This window comes from Carya illinoinensis, chromosome 12 (genome assembly GCF_018687715.1).
Source record: "Carya illinoinensis cultivar Pawnee chromosome 12, C.illinoinensisPawnee_v1, whole genome shotgun sequence".
NCBI classification, from domain to species: Eukaryota; Viridiplantae; Streptophyta; class Magnoliopsida; order Fagales; family Juglandaceae; genus Carya; species Carya illinoinensis.
In genome coordinates this window covers 24,084,880-24,094,934 of record NC_056763.1, presented here as the reverse complement: position 1 = coordinate 24,094,934, position 10,055 = coordinate 24,084,880, and the positions used below count along the sequence as shown (strand labels likewise).

General features: G+C 34.8%; 1 protein-coding gene across 1 annotated transcript; it reads left to right on the top strand.

The window, feature by feature from the left end:
* Positions 1-2,616: 2,616 nt before the first annotated feature.
* Positions 2,617-9,483, top strand: LOC122289195 (syntaxin-22-like). The gene is made up of 7 exons (XM_043096165.1): positions 2,617-3,037; positions 4,335-4,428; positions 5,448-5,587; positions 5,928-6,002; positions 8,272-8,429; positions 8,518-8,618; positions 9,133-9,483. Exons 1-7 carry the CDS (start codon positions 2,850-2,852, stop codon positions 9,196-9,198), a joined length of 822 nt encoding a protein of 273 aa, XP_042952099.1. The 5' UTR covers positions 2,617-2,849; the 3' UTR covers positions 9,199-9,483.
* The last annotated feature ends 572 nt before the right edge of the window (positions 9,484-10,055 follow it).

The following is a 10,055-nucleotide window of genomic DNA, read 5'->3' as shown; positions in this document are numbered from 1 at the left end:
GATAAGAGAGAAAAAAAAGTAAAATAATATTTGGAAAGTGAATGATACTTCTTCAAACTTAAATAAATACTATTTATAACTATGTAAAATTTTAAAGATGTATAATCTAATGCAAACCAATTTAGATAAATATTATCTAAATATAAAGATGAATATGAAAATGTATAGGCTATTGCCAATGCTATCAAGTGGGCCACATTTCGAATTCAAGTTAGTGGAAACAAGTCTAATATTTCTCTTTAATTTTTTTTACTTAAAATCGGTATATAAAACACATCTTTTATTTTATTTTATAAGATAACACTTGATTCGTAAAACAATTTAATTTTAACTTTTTCTAACAAATCAAGTCTTACTCCTAATATAATTTTTCTTCTCTTTAAATATCACAACAGTTAGTTCTTAGCTCCATTGATTTTAAATATTTCTTTAATTTTTTAAAATGAATTTCTTTGTTACTCTTTACCAGAGTTTTTTTTTTTTAATATTTTGAGCTTAATTTTCTAACATATAAAAGAAGTTACGAGTTACACCATATTATTATAAATTTTTTAAGAATACTAAGTTTATTAATAAAAACCCTTTTATTTTGGTGGAGAAATGCCTTTTAAAAATAATAAAACAATAAAATGTTTTGCAAAAATAAAATAAAAACCGAGCTACTGAAGAAAAACCATACCAAGAACAATAAAGCCTACAAACGTGAAAATACAGCATCTACATGTAGAAAGACATGAAAAAATCTATTCATTATCTATCTTCTCATCATTTTATGATGTAATAGTAAATGATAGGTTTATAAATAAAATGTAATAAATAATCTCCAATCATCTAATACTATATCTTAAAATAATGAAAATTAAAATTATGAGTAGCATTACTAAAAAAGATAAATCCTATAAACTACAGTGTTTTATATTGCAGTAATGCTATATATAAGTTCTATACAAACTATTCGTAAAAAAGTGGATCCCACTAATAAAAATTAGTTTTTTTAACACTTTTTTAAGGTGCAATCACTTTTTTTTTAACAAAAATTTGTGCAAGATTTATTTATTTAAAGCTTATACGCATCATTTCTTTTTGTATAATATCTTAATATCATCTAACTATTTGACCTGCTTTTGGTCCATATTCGAAAACTCCTCAACTGCATGATTAATGGGCAATTTGTCGTGTATTTTAATTATTCTTTATATCTCGGCTCTAATTCCAACTTATCATAACATTTGTAAGGAAAATGCTACTATATTGTATCTGCTCGACGCAAGACCACATTGTAGTATCATGACTTATTAAGGTTCGGTTTGTTTAGTAAATCAAAATTATCATCTCAAATTCAAAATTTTTATTTTATCATTATAATTTTTTTAAATTTTCATACAAAATATAATAAACAATTCAAATTTTTTAAATTTTAATTTAACATTTTCAAATTCTAATACAATAATAAAGATCATTTTAAAATTTAAAATTCTCATATCAAAATTATCGGTGGTCAAACCGAACCTAAGAAAATTAAAAAATAGATATATTCAAAATGGCATGACAATCTAGACTTTTCTATTATTTCTTTCACACTATTTGATTTCTTTGCCTGGCATGTGTCTCTTAATTTCTAACGAATTTGTATCTTACCTATTCTATATATATTCATTGTGCTTTCTTAATTTTGAGATCTTTTTATGTTTTTCTTGGTTGTGTTTTTTGTTTCTATTGGAATACCAAGAAGGTGGAAGTTGGGGTTTATGTTGTTGTGGGGAAATTGGCTTTCGAGTAGATTTTTCCTTTTGGACCATAACACCAGTCACAAGGGAAAGTCTTGGTAGATTTCATCACCGTCGCGTGCTTTCTCTTTATCTTCATAAAATAAAAGTCAAAAGTCTTTAAAGCCTAAAGTGAGATTCTTTCGGGTTGCCCCATATATAATCGGTCAAATGGAAAAGTTGGTTTATGAACTTAGAGAGAGCACAGGGAAGCAATGAAATTGAGAGAGAGAAGAGGCGGAGGGAGAATAACTTGAAGGCATTCTGAAATTGAGAGAGATTCGAGAAGAGATGAGGGAGGGAGAGTTCTTACATTGAATCGTGACATGGCTCGAGGTTGGATTTGCCAAGTAGGTGGGTGTGGGTATGCAAACTGACCTCCATGTAGATTTTTTCTATAAAAAAATGATAATTTGTATATTTAAGATATGCAATTTTAGTATATTTTTTGTTTTTAAAGAAAGATAAAGACCTATATGAAAAAATTAGTTTAATAATGATAGACTTTACTTGTTTAAATCAAATATTCTAAAAATTTATTTAGCATTATTTATTATTATAAAATTATTAAGAAAAAAGGCGATAAATATTCTTATTCATCTTAGGCGCTGTCCTTTCAAGTCACTCTTGATACAGAGCATATCGTAAGTGGTTGTCATGTAATCATTTGATTGAAGAAACCATTGGAAAATAAATAATTCTTTTTAAAATATTATCAATGAATATTATGAAAATACACAATAAATCCTACTAAAAAAATGTTGTTAATAAATATTATGAAAATATTATATATATATATATATATATCGTATTCTAGAACTTTGAAGTCCAACACGAGGGAATGCAACACCTACTCCCGAATGATATGTTAGATGCCTCTTTATTACCGTCGATTCCTTTTGTCTCCACGTTCTCCGCATTGTTATCTGCTCCCTTAAACCTGACGCTCCCCTTACCAAGGCAGGGTTTTCCGGATACTGTAACCAAACACTAACCTTCCTGCCCTTTTTCTCAGGGAAAATTTACTTTTGTCTCTATTTTTCTCGAGAAAGTTAGGCTTAGGTTTTCGATAATACGGGGATAATGAGCTTCCGGGATCTCGAGGCTGGCCGCCCCTCGGCTTTGAGGCGAGATCGCATCAATGGCAAGCAGGACTCCACTCAAGCCGTCGCCTCCGGGATCTTCCAGATCAACACCGCAGTGTCCACCTTTCAGAGGCTCGTCAACACGCTCGGCACCCCAAAGGACACGCCCGAGCTGCGAGAGAAGCTGTGAGTTCCATTTTCTCGGTTTCCGTGTCTGAATTTTGCTCGGAAAAATCCAAGGATTATTTTTGCATCTACTTCATACATATATAGCGTATTATTCGCATGTGTAGGTTGAATCATATGGTTGCGTGGTCTGGTTGAATGGAATTTTTGAGTTCGAGTTTGGTCTTCAATAGTATGTTGGAGGGAGAATTCTTGATTTGGGATTTGAATAATTGGGTTGTAACAGGATATGATCCCATCGATCTAGCGGAAGCAACGGCTAAAACAAGATAAAAAAGATCTTTAATCTCAAGGCCCAGAATGCATAATCATAGATTAGAATTTGGGAAGTCAACCTATTGCGCAATATATTGCGTTTGCGGTTGAAGCAATATATTGCGTTTACTGTTGATACTTCGTATAAAGCTCTGCTTTTGAAGGCAATACTGGTTTAGTGTTTTTTCGTAGGTGCTGGTGATGAGGGTCATCTGGGAAGTAAATGTATTGCTTTCTTGCTTTAGGTTAGCTTTGTAGTGAGGATTACATTGTAGTATGGGAATTTAGAGGTAATGTATGCTGGGGCTACTTCTTCGTGACTTGGATACTTTGTTATTGTGAACGCATAGTTAGCTTATTCAGCCTCCTTTTATCTTCCTATTAGTTGGAAGTTGTTTTTTTATAAGTTTTTGGAAATTGTAAAATAATAAAATGGTTCTTTGGTATGTGCTGTCTTATGCTCAAAATAAAGGGCTCAGCATACTCATTTTAAGACAAAGACAGGCTTTTAGTTGTCTAATCCACCCATTTTGCCGGCATGCAAGAAGAACAGTTTATGCTTGGGTATTAAGATGACAAGTCTTAATGGTATTTCTCCTCTTGTTTTCTTAAACGCGTGCTCTCTAGTTATTTTCCGTTGCAGGTTCTAATGTTCGGTTTATCACTTCAATTTATTTTTTGGAAGTAAGGATAAAATGGCTGTCTCATTTGGATTGTGTTTGGTGTGGAAGTTATATGTATGATATCCTTGCTATCTGCTGTCCTTTTTCCTTTCTTTAGTCGTCCTGTTAGGACTTCAATTTCTTTAAAAAAAAAAATTTGATTAAGTGTGCTGACTAAATGTCTTGTGTAATCTTTGGATTATCCATGATATACAAGCATATATACCTACTCAAATACCTCACACATATATGTAGGGGCCACAGTTTCCTTGTGACAGTTGTTTTTCTTTAATTTTTCATCATCGTTGGTTGGTCTTTGTCTAGAAAATCATGGAATGATGAATTTCCATCTTAGTGGTCCTCATATCCATATTTTACAGGCACAAGACAAGGCTACATATTGGGCAATTGGTGAAGGATACTTCAGCTAAACTTAAACAAGCAAGTGAAATAGATCATCATGTGGAAGTTAAGGTAAGTAGTTTATAATATCTACCTCTACTTATAAAAAAAACTCAGATCCCCCCTTCCCCTCTACTTCCTCATTCTATCCAGCACATTCCTGCCTGCTTATTCTAAATAATGAAGAAACCTTATTTGCCTTCATTTAAGCAATTAAGATGCAAGTGTGACTATAGTTACCTTTGGTTTACTTGTGATTGTATGGTTGTGTATGGTTTACCTCCTTGGGTAAGATCCTCACAACTGATAATTTGAGGAAAAGGAGGGTGATCATCGCAGACTGGTGTTGCATGTATAAAAAGGGGGTGAATCTGTCGACCATCTTCTACTACATTGTGAGGTAGCTTGAGGGTTATGAAATGAGGTATTTAGTAGACTAGACTTAGATTGGGTTTCGTGTGAGACAGTAGTGGCGGCCTTGGCTAGTTGGACAGATCTAAGAGGCAATCAACAGATTAAAGCTGTATGGAAGATGATCCCGATTTGCATCATGTGGTGTGTGTGGCAGGAGCACAATGAACGGATGTTTGAGGACAAAGAGAGATCAATGGAGGAACTAAAAGTTTTCTTTTTTAGAACTCTTTGTACTTGGGCCGTTGCCGTTAAATTTAATGGCCAAGATTTTCATGATTTTCTTATATCTATTGCTCCTATGTATTTAGGGCATTCTTTGTACTGAACATGGCTTCTTTGCCTATTCTTTTAATTAATATACTTTGTTTACTTATCAAAAAAAAAAAAAAGGAGTGTGAGGCCAATACTTTTATACTGAATATCTCATTGGTTGTTAGGAATTCCATAGACCTGGTTAGTTGAGAATATGCTTACATCTGGGTGGCTGTTAGTTTTAGGGCAGGCTATGGATAAGAATCCTACGTGAGTATGGAAGTTGAATAGATATTAAAAGCACACTCGTAAGTTGTATGGTGCTAAAATCAGAAGCAATTTCATTTTAGAATGCACTCATGCTTCTCTTTTGTCTGTTTTTTTTTTTGAGATTAACGATCTTGAATGCTCCCATCTAATTCCAGGCCAGCAAAAAAGTTGCCGATGCTAAACTTGCAAAAGACTTCCAAGCAGTGCTGAAAGAATTTCAGAAGGCTCAACGTCTGGCAGCTGAGCGGGAAACAGCATACAGTGCTTTTTCTCCCCAAGCAGTTCTTCCTTCCAGGTATCTGTTGTTGGAAGCTTTAACAACTTAGCTTGCAGCTTTGTTAGTGTGTACCTTCAGTTTGTTCCTTCCTTTTCAGTCTGTGTGTTTGTTCATGCATGCTTCCAAAAATCAGCTTTTTGAAAATGAATCAATTATACCAAATAAATGAGAATTTTATTATGAATGGCATTTCTATAGAAATCTTCCTCAAAATCTTTTTGTTTTCAGCAATTTATTGTTATGTGGTACTAGCTTGTGCAGCTCACCCAGAGTTTGGCAATCCATTTACTTTATAATTTTAAATTTTCCTGGTATGTGATATGTGTCTTAGAATTTTGGTCATTCATGCTTCCTACAGCTACACGGCCAGTGAGATAGATGCAAGTTCAGATAAGAGTCCAGAACAGCGTGCTCTTCTTGTGGAATCTAGAAGGTGAGCTTTGTTCATCGATGATATTTTGTTAATTTCATCCATTTGTGTCCTTTTCCAATTGTTTAAAAAAAAATTATTTCTGTTACCATTCAATGTTCAGCTAAACAGGTCATCTTGCATGTCCCATAAAGCTAAAAAAAAAAAAAAAACAGGTTTCAAGGTTCAATTTCCTTGCTCTTGAATGTTTTTGTTATATACTGTATTCTTTTTTTTTAAGTAAAATTTTTATAAATAAAGTTTTAGTTCTTGAATGTTCTTTGGGGTTTCTTTTGTATATTTACTTATAAAAAAAAAAAAAAAAAAAAAAAGTAAAGGTAAAACTTTATTAGAGGAAAAGGCTTAGCCCAAGTACATAGGAAGTATACACGTACCACTAAACACCAATAAGAGATACAAGCAAATCATGAAAACTGCCCTCATTACAACTAAATACCGAAGCCCAATAAAATAATGTATTATAAAAAAATCTCTTCAGCTCATCCAAGGAATGCTTCCGGTCTTCAAAGCACCTCTTATTCTCTCCATCCACAGACATCACATAATACAAAGATGGATCATCTTCCACACGGCAGCAATGTGAATATTTCCCCTAATACCTGTCCAGCACTTCAAAATTTCCACAACTCCACCAGGCATAACCCATGCCACACCAGTCCGGTTAGTAATCTCATTCCACAAGAACTGAGCCACATCCCAATGTAAAAGAAGATGATGCATGGATTCCCCATTTTTCTTACACAAGAAACACCAATCCATAATGATGAGACCACTTTTCTTCAGACTGTCATTGGTGAGGATTCTACCAAGAGAAGCAGTCCATATAAAGAAAGCAATCTTAGGAGGGACCTTACTCTTCCAAATAGCCTTCCAAGGAAAACAATGATCATTAGAAAATCCTGAAAGAGCCTTATAATAGGAACGGACTGAGAACCTAGAATTCCCATGAGGAGTCCAAATCATCCTATCCTCAGTCACATTACCAAAATGTTATATACTGTATTCTGTTCTACTTTTGGATTTCAGAACTTAATGGTGAACTTATAGTTGTATTTGGAGTTTAAGCCAAAATGTTTTAATTGTGATTTCTCTCCACCTTTTGTGATTAAGTATACATATAGCCTTCTAATCTATTTTCTTGTTTAATTTGATGCCCCAAATGCAGAGTTCTTTGGTTTGTTTATTTTGAATCCTTTTGTCTTGGTGAAGCTCTACGTGAGATTGATAGATGATTTCCCTTTAGCTTTAGAATATTTAAGTATGGTCAAGATCACATTATTTTGACGTTGTATCTTATAAAAGAATATGTTTCCGAACTTGACATTATTGGGAAAGATACTTCAACCTCCTGTAGGCTTAACAGAACTCGTGGACCTCCCACGTATTTGTGGAATATACTTTGACCTCCCATGTGTTGTCATATGTAGTAGACAATTTGGATCCAATGTCATGAAGAGATAAAAACTATTAATGACATTGTTCAACTAATATGAAATGCCTGAATTCTTATATAAAGAACAATAAAAGGCCTCAAATAGCTCAGTTTTGTTATTCTAAGATGCATGGTAATTTTATAAGTTATTACTCCAAATTCAATCCTGTATGTTCCACACACGGCTATATATTTTTCTTTTCTTTTCGCCCTTCAAATGAAGCAATAAGAATGATCCTAATTTTTGTTTAAACAAAATGACAAGTTGGGATCATAAACATACATTTTTTGTTGATAGAATCCTTCAATGTGGACTGAAGTGTAATTCTAGAAAACTTTTTTTGATGACTAGAACCTCACCAAGACAGGGCTCTTCAGATCCACCCTTGGGGAGTAGAACCTGGATAATACATGACTCCACTCCCCCCACCAGAATTGTGTATCGGGTAACCTATAGACTGAACCAGGATCTCTGAGTCTACAGCTCATCTCAAGACCTCTCTTTGTCCACTAGGTTGCATCCCGATGATTATTTCTAGAAAACTCAAGACAGATCTCTATATTTCTGCCTAAAATTCTTTCCTTTTCCCTAAAAGTGCTACATATCTAATGCCCAAAGATTGCTGTTGAAACCTCAACCATGAAGACCAATTCGCATCTGCCCCACTGCCATTAGCTTCTTGCTGCTCTGTATCTTGATTTCATTTATGATATATTGGGGATGTTCTTTGTTCATCTACTTTTGGTGGAGATTTTGGATTCAGGAATTGGTTTAACCGGTCACCGGAATTGAGTTTGGAACAAGCTGCCTGCCCATAACTTCTAAATGATTTACTGCAGACAGGAGGTCTTGCTTTTGGACAATGAGATTGCCTTCAATGAGGCTGTAATTGAGGAAAGGGAGCAAGGTATACAAGAAATCCAGAATCAAATTGGTGAAGTGAATGAGATCTTCAAAGATCTTGCCGTGTTGGTTCATGAGCAAGGAGCTATGATTGGTAAGTTGTCTGGCTTATGCACCAACAGTGGCCAATATTTTGCCTGTCTGGCTCATGTTGTCACATTTCAAGCATATTTATTTTGTAGATGATATTGGCTCCAATATCGAGAGTGCTCAGGCTGCCACTTTGCAAGGGAAATCTCAACTTGTGAAAGCATCGAAGACCCAAAAATCAAATTCATCCCTGGTAATTGTGACAGTCCTTTATGCTTTTGGGAAAATGACAAAGGGTGTTGACTTCCAGCACTGCATGCATCCTTTGCTGGGATGACCCAATCTAAATGCTGTCCATTTTCCTTGTTTTATGATAGGCTTTTTCAAAAGCAATTCTAAGTACCAAAATTAAGATTAGGATGGCCAAATAGTTATCCATTGAGGAATGACAATGCTAGGCTTGTGCTGCCGTTGTTTATGTAGTTCTCGTGGTTTATCAACGAGCTTAAAATGTGCGCCATATGAATATTGAGTTTAGTTATACTTCAGGGGTTCCAACACTTGTATTTAAAAGGCCTAGAGTGTGCTTGTTTCTTTAGGCTGGAGGCCGCCTGACTCCGGAGATGATGATTTTAATGATCCCCCTAAACTAACCGAAAAAAAAAGAAGCCACATACAATATTTCATGAACTATTTTCATCTGTGAACCAATTGTTCTCAAAATTGAACGTGCAATCATATTAAACAAAATATACTTTTCCATGCAGGCGTGCTTGCTCTTGGTGATATTTGGGATTGTGCTTCTCATTGTGATCATAGTACTTGCAGCTTAATCTAATCATCGAGCAAAACTTGATCGTGCTCAGCAACAAGATAGTATCCCTTTATTAATTTCTTTTAAAAGTATTATTTTACGAGACATCATGGCTGACTGGAGTGTGTATCTTCTAGTGCAAGCTGGTACATAAATAGGGTGTCTGTTTATTATATTTGGTTGCTTTCATGGGGTGGGATAATTGTTCTCTTCTATAAGGTGTTTGGGAGTTTGGGGCTTTCAGGATGTGTTGCTTATTGTGTAATTTTCCTTTTTCCTATATATGATTAAATTCGTTATTCTTCGCGTTTTCTTGTCTTCTGCATGCCATTCAAATGGTAATGCCTTTTCTATGTTTTCATTAGGTGCTCCGTACGGATGTCTTGTACATAATCATCCCAGGCTCATTTGACTTTTGTGCCTCTCCTGGCAGGGAAACTGAACAAGATAGAGAATAACTTAAAACCGGTGTTTCCTATAAACCTTATATATCGGAGACCAATGCCAGCTTGACACGTAAGGAGAATATGAGTGAAATTGAAACTGCGTAAACAGAGAATAAGCTCTCTCACTCTCTCTGTCTCTCGAGCCTCCCTTTACCTCTGCTCCCTCTATCTCTGCTCTCTCATTTTTGCTGTCTCTCAATCCGAGAGAGAAGACCCAAACCCAAACCCAAACCCTCACGGTTCACACTGGGAGATCGAAGCCTCCCTCTCTCTCTGCACTCTCATGAAAGCTTCCCTCTCTCTGCTCTCTCACTGTCTGTCTCTCAAGATTAAGAAAATACAAACTTTTCTGTAACTTACCAGTGTGATAAACTAATAATGGCTTAGGATAAAGTAGCCATGTTGACTTGATGAGAAGTTATGGGATTTG